The 24281-nt window shown below is 43.2% G+C and overlaps 1 protein-coding gene across 1 annotated transcript in view; it reads right to left on the minus strand.

Annotated features, from left to right (window-relative positions):
- The window catches only part of PTPRJ (protein tyrosine phosphatase receptor type J), a 139179-nt gene that overhangs the window by 39011 nt on the left and 75887 nt on the right, over positions 1-24281 (minus strand). The window contains exons 2-6 of the mRNA XM_054026544.1: positions 18346-18364; positions 17646-17867; positions 14464-14730; positions 11996-12262; positions 521-793 (exon numbers count right to left, since the gene is read on the minus strand). Coding sequence (XP_053882519.1) covers positions 521-793; positions 11996-12262; positions 14464-14730; positions 17646-17867; positions 18346-18364 — 1048 coding nt within the window. The remainder of the gene's footprint in view (positions 1-520; positions 794-11995; positions 12263-14463; positions 14731-17645; positions 17868-18345; positions 18365-24281) is intronic.

The raw sequence follows: 24281 nt of genomic DNA on the forward strand, positions 1-24281 counted from the left end.
TACAGTTGCAGATAAGGTGCATTTAAAAATCCCATTAGGCACCTATCTGAAACTTAGGTGTCTAAATCCATCCCACCACTCTCAGAATGTTGGCTACACTCTGTTTTTAGTGTGCACACACATCTCCTTGAGCTGGGAATCACACACCCCAGTTCAAGGTATAGATATACTCCTAGCGCCACTGCTCTTTAGGTCTGTGCTGAACACAGCTTGGCCAGACTCAAGTAATGGGCCCATAGTGAATAGGACTTTGGTTCCAAGTCTGAAAGATTCAGAATGAAAAATATGAGCTAATTTCCAATCAGTGATTTGATGATCTCACATGCTTTCACAGCCAAACTTCATTCTAACAGAAATGTAAAGGCTGGAGCACATTAAGAGGAGGCAAGATGACAATATGGAGTATTTTTATTACATAAACAAATATATATACATTGCGGGGAGGGAGTGGTAAGAGAGGAAAGAAAGAGTGCCTGCATTCAATTGTAAGTAACATATACTATGTATTTCTATTATTTACTTGTATAGATGCGTAGGACTCTTGAGTCTCCTGTGGTCGTATTATCCGCTGCTAGTGGAACTATTGTGAAGTTATAAGGAGTACCAGGCTGTAATCCCACAATTACAGCACTTTCGTTTTGGGAGGTTTGGTTCCGAGTAGGAGAAATTCCATTCCCATCAATGTATATCACATATGTGTAATTAGGAGCAGCAGTGTCATTGTTTTTCCACGTTAAGGTCACTTGTTTTGTGCCGATAATTGTGGGCTCGATGTCAAAAACTGGACTGGGCTCTGTTTGGGGAAAAACAGAACACATAGATTAGAGAGTAGTATTTAGGAAATATTGTAGGACTTCCCCCCAGCAAAATTCTTAAACATTATTAATTGATTTACTGCGGGGGGGGGGGGGATGGGGGGGGGTGGAATCTTCATGAAAAAATAAACAACAACATGGAGAAATAAGCAAATAGGTTTGTAAATTTCCAGTTACTGTTTTGACATTTACACATATAAAATTGGCATTTGGTCACACTATTTGGGATAAAATTATAATGGCTAGTGGTCCCATTTTTTGTTCATTTCATTTTCATGTTCCAGAGACATGTCAATTTATACTATTGCCATAATGAGTTTCTGTTGTTTAACCTGCTGTGAATCCCTATATATCAGTGCAGGTTACTCCACTGTGGAGCACCTGCTAGACTAGCTTTTAAAAAAAGTGTAACAAAAAAAGGAGGTGGTGTTGTATAATAGAATCATAGAACTGGAAGGGACCTCGAGAGGTCATCTAGTCCAGTCCCCCACACTCAAGGCAAGACTAAGTATTATCTAGACCATCCCTGACAGGTGTTTGTCCAATCTGCTCTTAAAAATCTCTAATGATGGAGATTCCACAACCTCCCTGGGCAATTTATTCTAGTGCTTAACCACTCTCACAGTTAGGAAGTTTTTCCTAATGTCCAACCTAAACCGCCCTTGCTGCAACTTAGGCCCATTGCTTCTTGTCCTATCCTGAGAGGTTAAGAGGAACAATTTTTCTCCCTCCTCCTTGTAACAACCTTTTATGTACTTAAAGCTATCATGTCCCTTCTCAGTCTTCTCTTCTCCAGACTAAACAAACCCAATTTTTTCAATCTTCCCTCATAGGTCATGTTTTCTAGACCTTTAATCATTTTTGTTGCTCTTCTCTGGACTTTCTCCAATTTGTCCACATCTTTCCTGAAATGTGGCACCCAGAACTGGACACAATACTCCAGTTGAGGCCTAATCAGCACGGAGTAGAGCGGAAGAATTACTTCCCATGTCTTGCTTACAGTATTCCTGCTAATAAATCCCAGAATTATGTTTGTGGGGTTTTTTTGCAACAGCGTTACACGGTTGACTCATATTTAGCTTGTGATCCACTATGACCCCCAGATCCCTTTCTGGAGTACTCCTTCCTAGGCAGTCATTTCCCATTTTGTATGTGTGCAACTGATTGTTCCTTCCTAAGTGGAGTATTTTGCATGTGTCCTTATTGAATTTCATCCTATTTACTTCAAACCATTTCTCCAGTTTGTCCAGATCATTTTGAATTTTAATCCTGTCCTCCAAAGCACTTGCAAGCCCTCCCAGCTTGGTATCGTCTGCAAACTTTCTAAGTGTACTCTCTATGCCATTATCTAAATCACTGATGAAGATATTGAACAGAACCGGACCCAGAACTGATCCCTGCAGGACCCCACTCATTATGCCCTTCCAGCATGACTGTGAACCACTGATAACTACTCTCTGGGAATGATTTTCCAAGCAGTTATGCATCCACCTTATAGTAGCTCCATCTAGGTTGTATTTTCCTACATTGTTTGAGAAGGTCATGCAAGACAGTATCAAAAGCCGTACTAAAGACAAGATATACATCTACCGCTTCCCCTCTATCCACAAGGCTTGTTACCCCATCAAAAAAAGCTATCAGATTCGTTTGACATGATTTGTTCTTGACAAATCCACGCTGACTGTTATCACCTTATTATCTTCTAGGTGTTTGCAAATTGATTGCTTAATTATTTGCTCCATTATCTTTCTGGGTACAGAAGTTAAGCTGACTGGTCTGTAATTCCCCAGGTTGTCCTTATTTCCTTTTTTATAGATGGGAACTATATTTGCCCTTTTCCAGTCTTCTGGAATGTCTTCCATCTTCCATGACTTTTCAAAGATAATTGCTAATGGTTCAGATATCTCCTCAGTCAGCTCTTTGAGTATTCTAGGATGCATTTAATCAGGCCCTGGTGATTTGAAGACATCTAACTTGTCAAAGTAATTTTTGACTTGTTCTTTCCCTATTTTAGGCTCTGATCCTACCTCATTTTCACTGGCATTCACTATATTAGACATCCAATCACCATTAACCTTCTTGGTGAAAACCAAATCAAAGAAGTCATTAAGCACCTCTGCCATTTCCACATTTTCTGTTATTATCTTTCCCCCCTCATTGAGTAACAGGCCTACTCTGTCATTGGTCTTCCTCTTGCTTCTAATGTATTTGTAGAATGTTTTCTTGTTTCTTTTTATGTCCCTAGCTAGTTATACATTATACATCAAGAATATTTACACTTGTACTGAGGTCCACAAGGAGGTGACAGGCAAACCAGTAAAAAAAATCTCTGGGTGAAGATAAAAGAGGAAAAAAACCATGGAGCAATGTCATACTGGGGGCAGGGGTGGCTCTATGTTTTTTGCCACCCCAAGCATGGCAGTCAGGAGGTCTTCAGCGGCATGCCTGCGGGCGGTCCGCGGTCACGCAGATTCGGCGTCGTTTCTGCGGGTGATCTGCTGGTCCCGCAGCTTCGACGTACCTGCTGCCGAATTGCCGCCGAAACCGCGGGACCGGCGGACCTCCCACAGCCGCCCTCACAGCGACCGGCTGGTGCCTGGAGCCGCCCCTGCTGGGGGGGGGGGGGGGGGGGAGGGTGCCTACTATAGACCACTAAATCAGGATGAGGAGGTAGACGAGGCATTTAGAGAAAAAACAACAGAAATATCCAAAACAAAAATAATGGAGGAATTTAACTACTCAAACATCTGTTGGGAAAGTAACACGGTAAAACGCAAAATCTCCTATAAAGTTCTTGGAATGTACTGGGGACAATTTCTCACTTCAGAAGCTGAAGAAAGTAACTGCTGGGCAACCATTTCAGACTTGAAACTGAATAACAATCAGGAATTGATTGGGAATCTCTAGGTAGAAGGGTGAAAGTGATCATCAAATGATAGATTTGATTATTCTAAGGAAACAAAGGAATGAGAACTGCAGAAAAAGGACAATGGACTTCAAAAAAAGCAAACTTTTACTAACACAGAGAACTGGTAGGTAAGGTCCCCTGGGAAGAAAATCTAAGGGGGAAAGGAGTTCAGAAGAACTGGCAGTTTCTCAAAGAGACAAATTAAAGGTACAACAGCAAAGCATCCTGATGTGAAGGAAAGATACAAAGAATAGTGAGAAACTGACATGGCTCCATCATGAGCCCTTTAATGAGCTGAAAACCAAAAAAGGAATCCTACAAAAAGTGGAAACATGACCAACTTGCTGAGGATGAGTACAAAAGAATAGCACAAGCCTGTAGGGACAAATCCGAAATGCTAAGGCATTTGATGAGTTACACCTAGAAAGAGACAAAATAGGCTATAAGAAGAGGTTCTATAAATAAATTAAAGCAAGAGAAAGGCAAAGGAAAGTGTCGGTCAACTACTTAGCAGGGAAGTAGAGATAACAACAGAGGACATTAAGAAGGCTGAGAAGTTAATGCCTAACTTTGCTTCAGTCTTCACTAAAATGGTAAATTGTGACAAGATGCTTAAAACAATTAGGGGAAGGAACACAAGCTAGGTTAGGGAAAGAACAAGTTAAAGAATATTTAAATAATGAGATATATTCAAATTGGCAGAGCCTGACAAAATTCACACTAGGGTATTTAAGTAACTAGCTGAAGTAATCTTGGAACCATCAGCAATTATCTTTGAGAGCAAAGTGTGGCTTCACCACATACACCAAGGCACAGTCTTATAGATGTCTCCATCCTGGAGGAATCCAATACCATGGGAATTTCTATAGCTGCAGTAAGAACTGGACAACTGACCATAATGAATATATCATATGTATTCCACACTATTATAGGTTAATCAGGATTTTCAGTAATATATAAACTTCTCTTTTCATCATTGTAACCACTGCAAGACCAGAGTTACTATATCCCAAGTAGCTAAAAAAAGCCTTCATGTAATATTGCTAACCAAGAAACTTGGTTGGGTGGATTGTATTTAAATCAGTGTTATTCTAGGACATACTCATTTTTTTCTTTTATCACTATCTCCATCATCTAGTCTTCTTCATTTTAGGGTATATGTCCACACTTCAATTGGCAGTGTAATTGCAGCATGGGTAGACATTCCTGCACTAGCACAGCTAAAAATAACACTGTACATGCAGGAACATGGGCTTCAGCACAGGTTAGCAACATGTGTACATAGCCAGGATTCCTGGCATACTTTTATAACACACACTGATGCAACTGCCTCCATATCTACACCTCTATCTTTAGCCATGCTAGTGTGGGTATGTCTTCCCAAGCTGCAATCACACCTCAGATTGCATTTTGGACATACCGCCAGAGCTTATTCATGGGGCTACCCCTTCTGATCATTCTGACCTTTTTCCATTAAGTTGTTTCCCTGAGGTCAGACGTTCCAGTTGTGTTTATCCCTAGTGATTTTATCTTGTTTAAACCAGTTTTGAGAATAAGGAGATTCCTTCTTCTCTCCTTCAAAGTTACAGGAGATGTGATCATGCACTTTCAAGCACTTTTACTCTCAAGAGCGTAATTCAAAGGGACAATATTTTGTTCAAGTATCATCAACTTGCTTTTGTCACAAATATGGCAGACCTAGTTCTGGAAATACACGATTTGTTAAAATGACTAAGTTTGTTCATTGATGACAACAAAATCCAAGATACCCAGGGGTGTCTGAAACTAGTTATTTATTGTATAGTACAAGCAAAACAATACACAAAAGGCAATGGTCACAATTAATAGAGTAAACAAAACACCAAATTTCAGACTCTGTTTGACCCTTCAGTTCATAGCATAATGGGGTCCTGGTCTAGGACTAGGGCTCCTAGACACTACAGGAATACAAATAATAAATAATAATCTGCCTCCCTGCAAATCCCTACCTTTTGTTTTTTGAAAGCCTCATCACAAAGCCCAGCAGCTACAGCTTAAGAGCACTTCTGAACCCCAGCCTTGACATATTTTAGTGTAAGTGCATGCTGGGACAATGTGCTTGAGTGCACTGTGTGTGCATGCATGCATGCTACTCTCGACTCTTCCCCTACAAACATATTGAAATATTTCAGCTTTATCTTGTTTTTAAAAAATAAATTATTTACTCCTGAATCCTCTCCTCTCTGCAAGCTTGCACACTATTGTCCTAAATATTCTAACTTGGCAAGCTTTACCAAATAGCACACATCTAGATACCGTGGTCTACATTTTCAAAAGTGTCTAGTAATATGGATGCCTTAATTTTGAGTGCCCCACTTGAGACACCTTAAAAGGGCTTAGTTTTAAAAAGCACCAACTTTCAGAAAAGTAGACACAACTGAGGTGTTAAACTGAACATGCGAAAACAGAGGCTCCCAGAGCCATTACTCTCAGAAGCCCCATGCACTGCTGTCTTAAAAATAGCTAATTTAGAGACCGACTTCTCTAATTATGAACACACCTAGATTTTAGATTTTTTCTTCTCCTCAAGAGTGTTCCAGACTGAATAGTTTTAAATTCCTGAACTCAAATGCATGAAAGTACACCTCTACCCCGATATAACATGACCCGGTATAACACAAATTCGGATATAAACACAGTAAAGCAGAGCTCCGGGGGGGCGGGGATGCGTACCCCAGTGGATCAAAGCAAATTCGCTATAATGCGATTTCACCTATAATGCGGTAAGATTTTTTGGCTCCTGAGGACAGCGTTATATCAGGGTAGAGGTGTATATTGAATGAAGAAGCCCAGGTGAACAAATAGATCTCAGAAGTACAGAATAGATATTTAGCTGAAAGAACTGTGTGTGACTCAGTGACTTATATAGATGTTTGTTGGCATTTGGGTCTCCTTCAGTTTTATTATCTGCTGCTAGTGGAAATATTGTGAACTTGTAAGAGGTTCCAGGTCCTACATCTATAACTACAGCACACATGGTTTTCAAGGTCTGATTCCCAACCGGTGACGTTTAATTTTCAATATGTATCCTGTAATTGTACTCAGAAGCAGGAGTATCATCATTTTGCCATGTTAAGTTTACTTAGGGTTACCATATTTTCACAAACAAAAAAGAGGACACTGGCGGGGGGGGGGGGGGGAGGAAGCCCCGCCCCGCCCCATCCACTCCCTCCCACTTCCCGCCCCCTGACTGCTCCCCTCAGAACCCCAACCCCCCCTGCTTCTTGTCCCCTGACTGCCCCCTGCTGAGAACCCCCTACCCTAACTGCCCCCCCCCCCAGGACCCTACCTATCCCCTGACTGCCCTGACCCTTATCCACTCGCATGGGTGGCAGGGTTGTAGAAATTTTGGTGGTGCCCAGAACCCCCCACCCCACCTGCCTGAGGCTCTGGGAGGGGGGTTGGGTGGGGGGAGGAGGTCTGGGGTGCAGGTCCTGGGCTGGGGATTAGGTTGCAGGAGGGGTGCAGGTTCTGGGATAGAGTTTGGGTGCTGGGTGCAGGCTCTGGGCTGGGGCAGGGGGTGGGTGTGCAGGAGGGGGTGAGGGTGCAGGCTCTGGGATGGAGTTTGGGGGTGAGAGGCGGTGCAAAGGGAGGGGGTGCAGGCTTTGGGAGGAAGTTTGAGGGCAGGAGGGGGTGTGTGGGAAGGGGGAGGGGGATTGGGAGGGAGTTTGGGGATAGGAGGGGATGCAGGGGTGAGGGCTGTGGGTCTGGGGATGAGGGGTTCATGATGCAGGAGGGGGCTCAGGGATGGAGCAGAGGATTAGGGTGTGTGGGGATGAGGGCTGGGGCTGGGGGTTTGGGGTGTTGGAGAGGCTCAGGGCTAGGGTGGAAGGGCAGGGTAAGGGCAGCCTGTCTTCCCATTAGTGGATGGGGGCACTAGGACCCGGGGGCAGCAGACAGCAGTTGCTGCTGGCTCTGGCAGTACATGCAGACAAGGGAGAGGCAGACAGGGAGGGGGGACCCACGGAGGGGGGGATGCGCAGAGGGGGGATGGCAGGTGGAGGCTGGGGACCCATCCAACACTCCCCCACTCCCTGACTGCCCCCCCCGACTCCTCTTACCATTCTGGCTCCATGTGGGTCGGTTTGTGTGTTACACAGGACTACAGAGAGAGGGAGGGGGGAGCAGGGGAGGGCTCTGGCTGCTGGAGGCCAATGGGAGTGGGTCAATCGGCCTAGCCGCCCAATCAGCAGCCACACTCTGCATGGAAGGGAGGGAGGGGGGCGAGGGAGAAAACCTCCCCGGACATTTTAACCTTGTTACCAATTCCTCCCGGACGGCTATTTAGAGACGCAAAAGCTGGACATGTCCGGGGAAATACGGACGGATGGTAACCCTAAGTTTACTTCACATGCAGGGATGCTTGTAACCTGGATATTACAAACTGGACTAGGCTCTGCTTAAAAAACAGAAAGAGGTAGTTTATCTTTAGCACAGAAAGACTAATTGCATAAAGAAAAAAAACAATAGCAGAAAACATTAAGATTTTGTGTAATGAGATTCAACTCTGGGAGGGGACTGTATAGGCATGGTAATGTAAGGCAGTGTCTGTCACCTTTACATCACCAGTTTGATTTCAGCACAGGCTGATAATCATTGTAAATCACTCTAACCTGATGGCTGTTTGGTGACCTGAGTGAAGAGAGTTGCTAGCCATCGTCAATTCAACAGATTAATTCTATTCCATATAAGCCACTATCACAACTGGCATCCTTGTCAGTGGTAATCTCAGAGAGACCAACAAGTGAACAGTCATGGAAAATGAACTGGCTCCTTTCCCCTTAGAAGGCAGAGTGCAAAGGTCAAGCTTGCTGACAAGGGGGAATTTTGCACTTCCCCTGGCTGTAGCATAGACAGAGAACTTCAGTCTACAGGGATGACAATTCTGCAACTTTCAGGAGCAAACATTCACTTAAAATTAAAGCACAAGATCACTGGACCAGACTAAAATAAAAGGGCCAGATCCTCAGCCCTTTGGTCTGTTCCAGCCTTCCATCTCTCATTACTGTTACCATGTAAGGCAGTGGTTCCCAAACTGGGGTTCGCAGAACGTTACAGGGGGTTCGCCAGAAAAATTTCACTAATGGCGGACAGAGGACCCTGGGCATTGGAGACAGCAGGTGGGACCCGGTTGCAGGGCTGACACCCCGAGCCCCAGGGAGAGTGGAGCCGGGCAGTTGGGGCTGGCAGCCTGAGCCCTTCCACCATGAGCGGGGGAGCCGGCAGCCTGAACCCAAGCCCGAGCCCCAGGGAGAACGGGGCCAGGCAGTTGGGGCCGGCAGCCTGAGCCCTGCCCCCGTCAGCTGGGGAGCCGGCAGCCCGAACCCCAGCACTCCGTGCGGGGCTGGCAGCCCAAGCCCCAGGGAGAGTGGGGCCGGGCAGTTGGGGCTAGCAGCCCGAGCCCTGCCACCGTCAGCGGGGGAGCCGGCAGCCTAAACCCCAACCCGAGCCCCAAGGAGAGCGGGGCCGGGCAGTTGGGGCTGGCAGCCTGAGCCCCGCCCCCATCAGTGGGGGAGCCGGCAGCCCGAACCCCAGCCCGAGCCCCAGGAATTTGCCAAATCTCATCTAAAGCCAGAACCATGGCCCTCCAGCCACAACCTCACCCGAAACTAGAGGTGGGTGAAAAATACCAAGCATTTTTCACAGAAACTTTTGAATTTTTTTCCACATTTTTCAAAATTCCCCCCAAGAAAAATTTACAAAAAACTGAAACGGAAAAATGGGCCATTTTCAAAAACTGTTTTCATGAAACATTTTCTGATTTTTGAAAACCAAAAATTAATTTATTTTTATTAGAAACCATTTTTTAAAAAATAAAAGCCAAAAAAACATTTTACAGAAACATCTTTGGTTTCTGGTTTTTCTATGTTCGTTAAAAAAAGTTTCAATTAAAAATATTTTTCAGAGGTTCATAGATTCCGGGGCCCGGCAGTTGGGGCATCCATCACACTGAGGAAATGTAAACTTAAATCCCTGAAAATATTCATTTTTAGGAGGGGGTTCACGAGATTTCACAATTTAGTGAAAGGGGTTCGTGGGCTGTTAAAGTTTGGGAACCACTGATGTAAGGGAAATGCCAGGAGTGGGAAGGTGGGTCTGATGTAAGTTACACTGGGTCCCATTTCAGTTTCCTGCAGCCTCAGGTTCAAGAAAACAGAAAGGTGATTGAGGGCTACCTTTCCTGCACATCTTTCCTCTAATTGTACCGCACAGCTCAGGAAACCTAACAGCATATTCCTGAGTTGTGCTTAATTCCTGTTTTAATATGCTGAGGAATTAATAGATTTGCTTAGCTGCTTTTTTTTTTTTTTTTTTTTAAAACATTCTTCATTTTCTTCTATATTGCAATTCATACAAATGTAGGTATGTAGGGCTCTACAGAAGTCATCCATTTATAACTGAAGCATTTCTCTATAGCCCTAAGACAGTTTTTAACTGCTAAGATTTTCAAAAGGCCAAGAGGGTCATACCAGAATTTGATTAAACAGGGCATAGCATGCCAGAAGTCAGGTTTGTTTGTTTCTTTACTCTTAGGTGCCATGGACAAAACCAAAGCTTTGCTCACCTGGGATACCACTGCCAGTGAAGCTCATATTTCAGATTAACTATTGTCTACTAGATTTTATTACTTGAATTTAAGTTACTCTGAATACTTTTAAAATTACTGATAAATTAACCAAAAGAAAACAGAATTTACCGTACAACAATTTAAGAAAATAGCCCATTTCCTATTCATGCCAGTGGTGAGTTGCATCTAGTGTGTCTCAGGGCTTGTCTACATGGTGCTTTAGTCCACACGTGAAGGATGTAAATTTTAGTCCACATTAGTATGCCACACAGTCACTGGCCCATGTGGACCCTGTGGCACTCACTCAACGTTCCCTAGTGCATGTTAACATAGTCTAGTTTCACAGAGTACTACATCAGCTCACATTAGGGAACTTTGAGCGCATGACAGCAGGGTCCACAAAGGCCAGTTAGTGTGTAACACACTAGTGTGGACAACAATATACATCCCTCTGGTGCAGACTAAAGCACTCTCTAGACAAGCCCTTAGTCTACTTCTCAGTAAGGAGTCTAGTCTGTTGAAGTCTGTCTAGTCTGGACTTTAGCACTTCAGAAATGTTAAGTGATTTCCCATATAGATCATCTCATTAAAATTCCTCTGTAAGTTACCTGATCAAGAGGGCCTGGGGTCTGACACCTGGCAAGGAGACAGGGTCTTGGGCTCGGAGACTTGGTGCTGTGTTTTTTTTCTTTGCAGTGTGGACACACCTTATCTCTTCTATTTATTACAGTGCTAGCTTTTATTATTAATTCAGTGGGCCAGACTCCTAACAGCTACAAATCTTCAGCTGGATGAACACTGGCTTCAGTGGATCTGCACTGATTTACAATAGCTGAGCATCTAACCCATTTTCTTTTTCACATTTATTTTTCCTGGGGTATTTTTGAAGGTGTTTTTCCCCCTCTTTAATTTTTCTGTTCTTACTGCTCTCTGCATAATCACTCAGAGCCCTGATCATTTCCCCTACTGAAGCAAATTTTTGTGTGAGTAAGGACTGCAGGATTGGTCTCATAATGACATGAAAATAATCTTCCAAACATTACTAAGTCTTAATGAGACCTAATTAATCCTGGCCTATCATCAAAGCAAGGAAATGTGTTTTGTGAAACATGATATGATACCAACCTATGTTTATGAATATATCTGTAACAATTCATAAGCATTTACTTAATCCATTGTAACTATCTTACAGACATTTCATTTGCTTTGTCTTTTCCTTTGCAACATGGCTGGCTTGATTACCGGTCACGCGTACATACATTTAATAAAGCTTAAGTCATAAAACAAATAAAATGTACAACTCTGGGAAATCTTTGATTTTTCCCCACTATACAAGCAAAGGAATAATTTGTTAGTATTTATTGTTTTTCCCCTAAAATACATCTCATACTTTTCAGTCTTAATGAATCTCAACTGCAAGTTGATTCCTACATTATGTCCTTCAAGCTACTAATCAATCCAGCAGTACTAAGTGCAGCAGTATTGTGTTGGCAGAAATCCCTTACGTCACACTGAATAGTTACAAGTTGATTAATTAAAATGTAGGGTTTTCTGTCAAAGATGTATAGAAATTTCATGAACCAGACAAAGTGATGAGGTGACAGATGTTGAAACCACAGATTATAATTTCAGAATGTTTTCTTGAAAGAGGTTTCAATGACTTACTTGTATAGATCTCTATGGTGCTGGCGTTTCCGTCAGTCCCTGCAACTTGTGCGAAGACTGTAATTGCATACAAGGTACCAGGTTTCAATCCTGTAATGGTAGCAGACTTGTTTGGAGAAGTGATGTTTTCTGGAAATGAAGTTCCCTGAACTTCATAGAGTATCCTATAAGTGTACTTAGAAGCCTCAGCATCACTGTTTTGCCATGTCAAGGTTACTTCTGTTGTGCTGACATTTATAACTTTGAGGTTGGAAACTGCACTGGGTTCTATTTGGTAAAAAAATAGATGCATTAATAGTACAGCAAGAACATTTGCTGAAAGGAAAACAAAACAATTAGTGCTCCAATATTAATTCATATAATATAATTGTGTTTTTACCCTATAGATTTTTTTATAAGATCTACAACAGTATTCCATATCAGTGATCCAAACATTTGTCGCTCACAATCATGTTTTATTTTGACCTATGACTACTGAATACTAATATTAATTTTATGGGGCACAGCATGAAATGGCATTTTTGTCATTATGTACATGGCAAGACAAGCTGTTCTGCTTGTGAACGTACCTCAATACACTTTCATGTAATGTCTTGCTAGTGACTTTGTTCTGGAAGTTCTTAATGCCATTCTAGGACTTGTCATGACATACATTATCATATACTTGACCTCTCAGCATTTCCCATACTCAATCTCATAGCCTTAGCATTAAGAAGTCCCCCCCCCCCTTTTTTTTTAACTATAACTCATATTTCAGATTAACTATATTTTATTATTTGAATTTAAGTTACTCTGTATATCTTTCTAAATTACTGATAAATTAACCAGAAGAAAACAGAATTTACCTTACAACAATTTAAGAAAATATCCTATTTCCTATTCATGCCAGTGGTGAGTTGCATCTAGTGTGTCTCAGGGCTTGTCTACATGGTGCTTTAGTCAACACGTGAAGGATGTAAATTTTAGTCCACATTAGTATGCCACACAGTAACTGGCCCATGTGGACCCTGTGGCACTCAAAGTTCCCTAGTGCATGTTAACATAGTCCAGTTTCACAGAGTACTACATCAGCTCACACTAGGGAACTCTGAGTGCATGCCAGCAGCGTCCACACAGGCCAGTTAGTATGTGACACACTAGTGTGGACTACAATATACATCCTCCTGGTGCAGACTAAAGCACTCTCTAGACAAGCCCTTAGTCTACTTCTCAGTAAGGAGTCTAGTCTGTTGAAGTCTGTCTAGTCTGGACTTTAGCAGCTCAGAAATGCTAAGTGATTTCCCATATAGGTCATCTCATTAAAATTCCTCTGGAAATTACCAAGTGTAAATGAGTAAGATTCAAGAACAGTGATAAAGCTCGACAACTCCCTTCTGGGCATTTATTCAGGTGGACACAACCCCTCAGCATAGGGGAAACTCCCTGATCAAGTGGGCCTGGGATCTGACACCTGGCAAGAAGACAGGGTCTTGGGCTCAGAGACTTGGTGCTGTGTTTTTTCTTTGCAGTGTGGACACATCTTATCTCTTCTATTTATTACAGTGCTAGCTTTTATTATTAATTCAGTGGGCCAGACTCCTAACAGCTACAAATCCTCAGCTGGATGATCACTGGCTTCAGAGGATCAGCACTGATTTACACTAGCTGAGCATTTTCTTTTTCACATTTATTTTTCCTGGGGTATTTTTGAAGGTGTTTTTTCCCCACTCTTTAATTTTTCTGTTCTTACTGCTCTCTGCATAATCACTCAGAGCCCTGATCATTTCCCCTACTGAAGCAAATTTTTGTGTGAGTAAGGACTGCAGGATTGATCTCATAATGACATGAAAATAATCTTCCAAACATTACTAAGTCTTAATGAGACCTAATTAATCCTGGCCTATCATCAAAGCATGTCTCTAAGGAAATGTGTTTTGTGAAACATATGATACAGTGAAATGTATATATCCATAACAATTCATAAGTATTTACTTAATCCATTGTAACTATCTTACAGACATTTCATTTGCTTTGTCTTTTCCTTTGCAACATGGCTGGCTTGATTACTGGTCACGTGTACATACATTTAATAAAGCTTAAGTCATAAAACAAATAAAATGTACAACTCTTGGAAATCTTTGATTTCTCCCCACTATACAAGCAAAGGAATAATTTGTTAGTATTTATTGTTCTTCCCTAAAATACATCTCATACTTTTCAGTTTTAAAGAATCTCAACTGCAAGTTGATTCCTACATTATATTCTTAAAGCTACTAATCAATCCAGCAGTACTAAGTGCAGCAGTATTGTGTTGGCAGAAATCCCTTACCTCACACTGAATAGTTACAAGTTGATTAATTAAAATGTAGGGTTTTCTGTCAAAGATGTATAGAAATTTCATGAACCAGACAAAGTGATGAGGTGACAGATGTTGAAACCACAGATTATAATTTCAGAATGTTTTCTTGAAAGAGGTTTCAATGACTTACTTGTATAGATCTCTATGGTGCTGGCGTTTCCGTCAGTCCCTGCAACTTGTGCGAAGACTGTAATTGCATACAAGGTACCAGGTTTCAATCCTGTAATGGTAGCAGACTTGTTTGGAGAAGTGATGTTTTCTGGAAATGAAGTTCCCTGAACTTCATAGAGTATCCTATAAGTGTACTTAGAAGCCTCAGCATCACTGTTTTGCCATGTCAAGGTTACTTCTGTTGTGCTGACATTTATAACTTTGAGGTTGGAAACTGCACTGGGTTCTATTTGGTAAAAAAATAGATGCATTAATAGTACAGCAAGAACATTTGCTGAAAGGAAAACAAAACAATTAGTGCTCCAATATTAAATGTATTTTTACCCTATCGATTTTTTTTGTAAGCTCAACTACAGTATTTTATATCATTCACAGGGGGGACGGATAGCTCAGTGGTTTGAGCATTGGCCTACTAAACCCAGGGTTATGAGTTCAATCCTTGAGGGGGCCACTTAGGGATCTGGGGCAAAATCAGTACTTGATCCTGCTAGTGAAGGCAGGGGGCTGGACTCAATGACCTTTCAAGGTCCCTTCCACTTCTAGGAGATAAGATATCTCCATTAATTTAAATTTGATCCAAACATTTGTCACTTACAATCATGTTTTATTTTGCTTCATGACTAGTAAATACTAACATTAATTTTATGGGGCACAGCATGAAATGGCATTTTTGTCATTATGTACATGGCAAGACAAACTGTTCTGCTTGTGAACGTACCTCAATACACTTTCATGTAATGTCTTGCTAGTGACTTTGTTCTGGAAGTTCTTAATGTCATTCTAGGACTTGTCATGATTTATCATATGCTTGACCTCTCAGCATTTCCCATACTCAATCTCAGAGCCTTAACATTAAGAAGTCCCTTCTTTTATAATAACTGGCATTCTTCTAGCTGTTCCGGGCTAGATTAATTGGTACATTTTGGCTGAGTGAACCACTCTGGTTATTCCAATCTGAAACTTGGTTTTGCTTCAGCAAAGCAGTACAAAGCAGCTGGAGTGTACCAGTGAATTTAGCTCTTTATCTTGGAGAGGAAATCATTAAGGCATTACCAGTTTAAGTATGGCAACCCCAAAACCTGTGTACACTTCTGACCACGCCATTTTATTAAGATTTCATTGTGATGGTGAGATACCCTGTTTCTCGGGATCTGCCATGACCTTACAAGATATGTAGCCTTCCTATATACAAAGTGCATCTATATTGCCCTACATGTGTTATTTTCATAAATCTTAGAGTAACTTTTCCGATAAGGAGTATGGAATAATCTAGAAAAGTGCCTTATAAATGTTATATTCTGGAGCTAGATTACATAATAATATGGGCAGTTATTCAAACAGTCAAGGGTCGCAAAGATTACAATTAGAAGATACAAAAAAAGATCATCATTCCAAAATATGACGCTAGAGTCTCTCAGTGTTGCACTGAGTTTCACAGCCATAGATCAGCCAGATTTATTAGAATGAAACTTATCAAAAGGGATTTTTTTGCTTTAAACACATCTGATGCTAACCGCAAGACTCCATTAATTCATAGCCTCCAACAGAATTTTCACAGTGCTTTCCACAACCCCTCCTTTTAGCGTCAATCAGCTAATCCAGGCCTGGCGTACGTTTAGCAGGGGACAGCCTATTATAAGCATTAAGAAGGAAAGGGCAGTTCTGAATAGGAGGATGGGGATGGGAAGTCTTGAGTAACACCGTGAGAAATAGAAAAGAGCAGCAAGACACAATAATGTAGCCAGAAGCTAACATTCACTGATAGGGGGCAGTTCCCTTAGAACTCATTAAGGACTTACTGATGTATTCAGGTTGAATATGCTGGGCTAGGTTTTCATTCATGTGCATGTAAATATTTATTTTATGTATTCTACTTAAGGCAGGAGGCAGTCAGGACTCTGGAGGCCTTAACAGCAACTTTCCTCATCCACAACTGGGCATTTCCTAGTTGTTGATCACTGCTTCCCCTTCACCCTTTGGCCCCCTCAGTCCCTTTTCCATCTTAGGGTTTGGTCAGCCAGGACTGAGGAGCAGCAGCACTGACCTCCACAACACTCAGATGTTGGGCTGCCTCATTTCTCCTGCCTACACCATCAGGGCTGGCTCTGGCTTTCTGGCCACCCCAAGCAAAAAACAAAAAACAAAAAAAAACCTGCGGCGCGGCCAGAGCCAGGGTGCAGGGGAACTCCCTGCCCTGCAGATGTGCCCCGGCTAGCGGGGAGAGGGGGAGGGAGCGGGGGGAGAGAGAAGGGGGGCGGCCAGGGCTTCAGCGGGGCGCTGCCACGCGGTCCCTCCCACCGTGCCCCCTGACGGGAGGGCTCTACCACCACTCCGGTTGGCTGGGAGGGAAGGACGGGGGCTGCCCTGCCGGGCTTGCTGCAGGGCGCTCCCGTCCTCCACGCCGCTGCCCCCTACAGGGCGGACGGAGTGGAACAACAACAACAACAACAACAAAAAGCGGCCGTGCCGCCCTAGGATTGGGCGGAATGCTGCCTCCTACAAGCTGCCGCCCCAAGCACCAGCTTGCTCGGCTGGTGCCTGGAGCCGGCCCTGTACACCGTTCAGGGTGTTGAAGGCTGTTACCACCAACTTGCTGTTCTTTCTAAAAGATACTTGCAACGGTCGGAAAAGGGGTCTTGCTGACTGTACCACAATGTAAGAAGAGGGCCGTAGAACACAAGGCCATTAGCCATTGCCATCTGGATATGTGGTACAGTACCATATATATTATAGTATATAAGTAGTTGCAGGAGTGATTTGTCACAAAGTATTTCATATATAAAAGTCACAGTCCAAACACTCACAACACTAGCCCAACTCTATACATTTGTCCATGCTGCCAGCTGAAACCACGAAAAGGAAAGCAAAGGAAAGTAACCCTTCATAGGTAAAGAGTCTACAACTAGGTGACAGCACCTGCATTCATGAAATATTGTAAGGCCCCATGTTCACAAACAGTTTTCAAAGCCTACTAAGCAGGTATAGGTCTTTGACATAACGCGGTTCACTGCTCTGCCAGGAATCAACCTGGAGCCACGCTCTGCTATGCCATTTGCTTTCTTTGGTGTAGACATGACTTAAAATGGTAAGACAGCTACAAAATGAAGATACTCCCTCCTACAATCACATCAGGTCACTTACTTGTTGTAATGTTTTTGCAGCATGATTCTGTACCATTTTGAAAGTTGATAATGTATTGTACACCAGGGGAAAGACCTCTTATTGAATTGTTCAGTGGTGAATCCTGGAACAGTGTTCCATTTGCAAAAGTTACATTGCTTATTGTAAAGTTTTCTGGTAATGCGTCTATATTGATTTCTGTTGTTGCTGCATTTACATTTATTGAGCTGCAATCTTTAAGGCCTATAGGATAAGGAAAAATTACAGAAAAATGGTTAAACAACTTCACATAATTCTGGCATTTCACTTTATGTATGTGTATTCACTTTTGTTATTGCTGATTAGATTTTCTTCAAAATATCACTTTACTGTCCCCTGCTTTTACATCAGATTTTTTTTAACTTTGAGTTAATTGTACTGTAGTGTCCCATCACTGGCCATTGGAGATATTTGCTGCTAGCAGTTGCAGATCGGCTACATGCTATTGTAGGCAGTCCCATCATACTATCCTCTCCACAAACCTTTCAAGCTCAGTCTTGAAGCCAGTTAGGTGTTTTGCCCCCATTGCTCCAGAACTTCAGTCCTCTGATAGTTAGAAACCTTTGTCTAATTTCAAGCCTAAACTCATCGATGGCCAGTTTATATCCATTTGTTCCTGTGTCCACATTGTGAAATTTGGATACTAAACAAAATCATAATAAAGTAATAGATTGGTACTTACAGGCAGCTGCCGGTTCAATCTGAAAATAAAATAAATAATAGGAGTTAGATAACTAAGTGTTGGAAGTATGAAACAGAAATTAAACATCTTAAAATTAACAGCTACAGAGAGAATATATATTCAGATCAAATCTATGTTTGCTAGTAGATAGCAAAACTTTTGATATGCAAAATGGACATCCACAATTTATGGACATACAAAATAGTAGCTAGAAAATACTTATTTAACAGAAAAACAAACAAACAAACAATTGTTCAAAGATTGCAGCTATATTGCGGGGGGGCGGGGGGGAGTTATACAGCAATCATAATATTTCAATATTTAATTACAGAAATAAGTATACACAACTAATCTTATTTTTTTATACTGTACCTAAAAAGTTATAAAAGAAACCTATAGGATCTCAGACAAAATACTAGAAAATGTGTCTTAGGGAATCATATTCCCTTGGAAGGGACAAGCCTAGAGCTAAGAAGTCTTTTCCATCTATGATTTAAAAGATTCTCCCATCCTCCTTATACTATACAATAAGCATTATTATTTGTCTCAGTGAGGAGTACTCCATGTGTTTCCGATCCAAAGCACTCTGTACTCAGTCAAATTTGAAAAAAATTTCATTGATAAACTGGAAACAGTTTTAAGAATGTTATTTTTATTTTACATGTTGACATACAATAATTGATGGGTGTGAGAACCATTCTCCAAGAACCTATTCTGCAGCCTTTCAGATAGCAATGGCAACATTTGTGCATGTGTTTAATTTTGTTAGCAGAAGGAAATCCAAGGAGGTGCTTTGCAATTTCTGATTACGCTGTTTTAGTACCTACAAACATTTAATGCAGAGGTTCCCAAGCTTTTTTTGCTGCACTCCGCTTTGTCCCATGTATACCCCCCATCTTTCTAAGAAACTCTGTTTCTTTGGACACCTGGGGTCCAGGAGTCCATGCTGGCCAGGGTGCCCTGCTGCTCCCCAGCTTGCGAGCATCCCCTTTCCGTGATGTGCTCTGGGTGGGTGATAGACAGTTGGGCTGCACCCCTTTCCTTGTTCTGCCACCCCTGAGACTCCCCAGAATCACTCACAGGCCACAGGCTCCTTTGGCCCTGACACGATCCCCAGCATGCATGCACAAGAGCCTGTGCAGGAAGGGAGGAATGCTCACAAGGGGGCACATGCACACGAGCCTCTGGAGAGGAGAGTGAGCTGACGTGCTCCCCACCCCCTGAAGCTGCTGCACAGGGAGATGCTATGCCCCAAACTCCTCCCAGCTCTTCTAGCCTGGCAGCTGCAGCTGGAGCTGCAGCTCAGCTAGTGAGACAGTCAGGTCCTCGCATCCACCTGATAAGCGTGGCACTTCCCTTCCCACCCAAGGGGAAATGCCCCAGTTTGAAAACCAATGAGTTAATGGAACTGACCCATAATTATTTTCTTCTATCACTAGGTGGCAGCAGACAATATAGATTGGAAAATGCACCTAAAAGAGAATCTAAAGCCCAACACTAGATGGAGTTCTGCAGACACATACACATAGAAAACAAACTGAACTTTTCAGATCCTCATAACCTACTGATGCAAATGGACTGTTTCCTTTGCTGCATAGTAGTAATATATTTTAACAATTACATGTAAGGATTAACCAGACAATTATTTACGTCGTGTAACTTGCCTATAGACCCATGAACAGTCCATATAAGTACACATAGATACTGAGTGTAATAAGCCTTTAAGAAAAGGAAGAAAGAAACATTGGAAAATCTAAATAGCGTCATTTATTCACCTCTTGCCCCTACTTCATTTGCATAAAAATCTCAAAAGCAAACAGAGTTTTGTAATTCATTCTAATGTGTGGCAACTCGACTTAGCCCTAGAGTTTGAGGGAATTCTCCAGGCACAGGAAGGCTTCTTCCCAAAGACCTCTGTCCCTGGCATTGGCTAGGACAGCCTCTGTCTCTGAATGGACTGAGCAGCTGGCAAGCACCTTCCCCTCTAGCATTACTACCAGATTTATAAAGGTCAGACTGGTCATCCACTCTGATGTGATTCACCCCATATTATGGTAAGGAGACGCTAGGGACCTGTATGAAATCATACCTAGCCTTGCACTAATGTAAAACCTCATGTAGATGAGGTACTATGCAAATATAGAGAGATTAGTGAGTCAGGCAAACAGCACATTCATCTCCTATGGTTCAGGTTTCGTCTCACTTCTTCATGCACTTGTGCACTTGCAATCTCTTTCTCTCTAGCACCACAGCCTCTCAGCTAGCTAGTCCGGGGCGGCAGAGACCACTTGGCCTCCTGCTCTTTCCCATCAGCTTTGCTGGCCTACTAGTTTTACCTCCGAGAATAAAGGTAAAGATGTGACTTTGCTCATCATCATATCAGAAAGGAAGTCGGTCATTCTGGACATCCATACCTGCCACAATAAAACTAGCACAGAATGTGGATTCCCCTCTGACCTGTTTTGGTACATGTTCACCATTACATGTTCCACATAAACCTCTACCTCGATATAACGCTGTCCTCGGGAGCCAAAAAATCTTACTGCGTTATAAGTGAAACTGCCCCCCTTTCCCCCCCCCCCCGCCGCACTGCTTTACCGCGTTATATCTGAATTCATGTTATATCGGGTCGCGTTATATCAGGGTAGAGGTGTACTATTCAATATGCTTGGAACGATGGTTTGTTCTTACATAATTCTGACTGAATATTCAGAGCACAAAAAAGTTGTCTGGTCCCTTAATCATTTGGCACACACATTTCCCACCTCTCTTCTGTGCAATGGTTTTCCTCCCTGGTTGAGACTGCTTGTTTAGTATATGGAAATTCTCTTTTAGTTCCACATGAGATTAACATTCATACTCTCTTTCCTCCCACTCATTGGAGTACCTGCATTTCCTGACTCTGGTGATAAGCCACCTTTGGTCATGGTGTCAAGACACCATATTTTAATGATTACACATTTCCCCCAAAGTTCTGATCCATGTCAAATCTGAATCACAAACATATGGAGCCTGTCACAGGGCCTTCAAGCTCCCCTCCATGTTCACAGATCCCCAGGAAGGGGAGTGCCACTAACACAAGAAGCTCCCTTTCTCCTCTGCCACCAGCAGAACTCAGGCTATGTGAAACTGGAGGGGACATGGCTGAGTAGCCAGATGGGCTCTTTCAGATTCTTCCCTGAAAGTTTAGCACCATTCATGATCTGCCCTTTAGTTACTTCCTTTCCCATAAAAAAAAAAGCCTAGAGATGCCAATGATCCTGCAATACCTGTCTCTCACTCTTCCTTCTACCCCAAACATTTATCACCCAGCTAAAATATATATTTAAACATTAATCCAAAATGTGACTTGAAAACACTGCTTAAACAACAAAACGGGCAACTATCCCAAATTTTTGTTTTGTGAAGAACAAGCTGCTCCTCCTTTTTAGTCTAAAAAGTTTATTGTTTTGTAGTTCCCTTCAGTATCACATGCTTCTCCTCATCTCACAATGCCCTTCTAACTTTCCAGAAACACAGACACTAGCCTGATCTACACCTAAAACATAGGTCAACCTAGATACATCGCTTGGGGTGTGACAAATTCACACTTCTGAGACATAGTTAAGCTGATCTATACCCCAGTGTAGATACAGCTAGGTCTATGGAAGAATACTTCTATCAACTTAGCTACCAGGTGGATTTACTACAGTCAGGGCCGGCTCTAGGCACCAACACTCCAAGCATGTGCTTGGGGTGGCACTTAACAAGGGGCGGCACTCCGGCTCCTTTTTTTTTTTTTCCCCCCTTGGGGCGCAAAAAGCCGGGAGCCGGCCCTGAGTGGAGGTGAGCTGTGGTGGTGGGGTGCGCGGGAAGGGCCGCAGGAAGTAACCCTGGGGGGGGGGCAGAGGAACCGCTCCCTCCCCCACCCCAGCTCACCTCCGCTCCACTGCCGCCTGCTCCCCTGAGCGCGCTGCCACTCCGCTTCTCCCCCCTCCCTCCCAGGCTTGCCATGCGAATCAGCTGTTTTGCGGCAAGCCTGGGAGGGAGGGGAGAGAAGCGGAGCGGCGGCGGCGCACTCAGGGGAGCAGGCGGAGTGGAGGTGAGCTGCGGTGGTGGGGGGCGCGGGGAGGGCCGCAGGAAGTAACCCTGGGGGGGGGCAGAGGAACCGCTCCCCCCCCAGCTCACCTCCACTCCACTGCTGCCTGCTCCCCCGAGCCCACCGCTGCTCTGCTTCTCCCCCGTTTCTCCCAGGCTTGCCTGGGACGGGAGGAAGGGGTAGGAGGGGAAATGTGGCGCACCCAGGGGAGGAGGTGGGGCCGGGGATTTGGGGAAGGGGTTGGAATGGGGCGGGGAAGGGGCGGAGTTGGGGTGGGGCCAGGGGTGCGGGACATTTTTTTTGCTTGGGGCGGCAAAAAACTTGGTGCCGGCCCTGACTACAGTAATGGAAAAAACCCTTTCATCACTGTAGTTAAGTGTGTACACTGGTGCTTGCAGTGTAGACAAAGCCACATATCTCACAAACTGAACTTCCCAAAACACCACAACCTTCACACCAGAGAACACCCAAAAAACAACACAGAACTTCGGAAAGAGTCAGTCTTGCCTAACTAAGGCTATGTCTACACTACAGCTGAAGTCGACATAACTCACCATTGCTCAGTGGTATGAATAAACCACCCACCTGAGCGACATAAGTTACACTGACATAAGTGCTCATGTGCACAGCGCTATGTCGGTGGGACAGCTTCTCCCGCTGACAGAACGTCTGCTGTTTGTGGAGATGGATTTATTTTGCCTAATGGAGAGTTCTCTCCTGTCGGCATAGAGCGTCTTCACCAGACATGCTGCAGCGGCACTACAGATGAGCTGCTGCAGCACTGTACCTGTAGACAGGCCCTAAATGTCATAACTACAGGTCTTAAACTGAACTATTCCCTAGCTCCATATGGTTACTTAATGAGACTGTATTTATACAAAATAGTTGATCATTATCTCAGAGGATATTCGTGCTGAACATATGATTCTCCTCATATTTACGTCTGATACATTAGAAGCCTCTGCATTTCCCCTTTCCTTTTCAATTGTATTTAATTTATATATTCATATACGGAGCTTCTTTTTAACAAAACAATTGGATTGTGGGGGAAAAAAAACAACAACAAAAGGAAATAAGCTTTTAGAAACCAAAGGTGGAAAATGCAGTAAAATGAGAGACACTGATCATTTTAGCTGAACAAAAACAGGGGGATGCATAACCAAACTTTTCATTGTAGTTTCAATGGCCACATCTTTTCATGTGGCAGGTAGCAATTCTCCGAGCTTGATCAAAGTGGCTGAACTCTGAAGTGGGGTTGTCACTGTCAAGCACACACTGTTCGAAGCAGAGTTGCTCTAGCTGAATTTGGCCCACACTGTCCGATACCCCTTGTAGCATGGCTGTACTGGGAACGGAGCCTCGCAATCTTCTTTGGGGTCTTCCTGAAATGATGAAAGAAAAGACTGCAGAGGGAAAGAGACAACAGGAGGAGATATGAAGAAAAGGCAGGAATGATGCTGATGGAAGAGAGTTCTCTGAAAAGGGGAAAAATAGGTATGAAAAGCTGAGCAAGAGTTGTGGCTATTTGCCACGTGGTGATACTAAGCCCCTGTGCAAAATGATTAGGCAACATGTACAACGACTCAGTGGGAGGCACTTTTTTTTTTTTTTTAACTCCAGGTTCCCGGAGAGGGGGAAAAAACCCTGCCAGCAGGACAACACCTGCTTTACGCACTCAAGTTTCCAAAACAAAACCAAAACAAAGTGGTTTTGTTCATGTAAATACAGGAGTAGGAAGCCATTTGACTGCACATTAAGGGTACTAAAAAAATCCTGACCTGACTTCTGAGAAGCAGCTTTATTCTTGTGTTGCTTGCTTTGCTTTGTGGGCTCAGCAATCAGCTATGTCTACTCTATG

This window comes from Malaclemys terrapin, chromosome 4, assembly GCF_027887155.1.
Source record: "Malaclemys terrapin pileata isolate rMalTer1 chromosome 4, rMalTer1.hap1, whole genome shotgun sequence".
NCBI classification, from domain to species: Eukaryota; Metazoa; Chordata; order Testudines; family Emydidae; genus Malaclemys; species Malaclemys terrapin.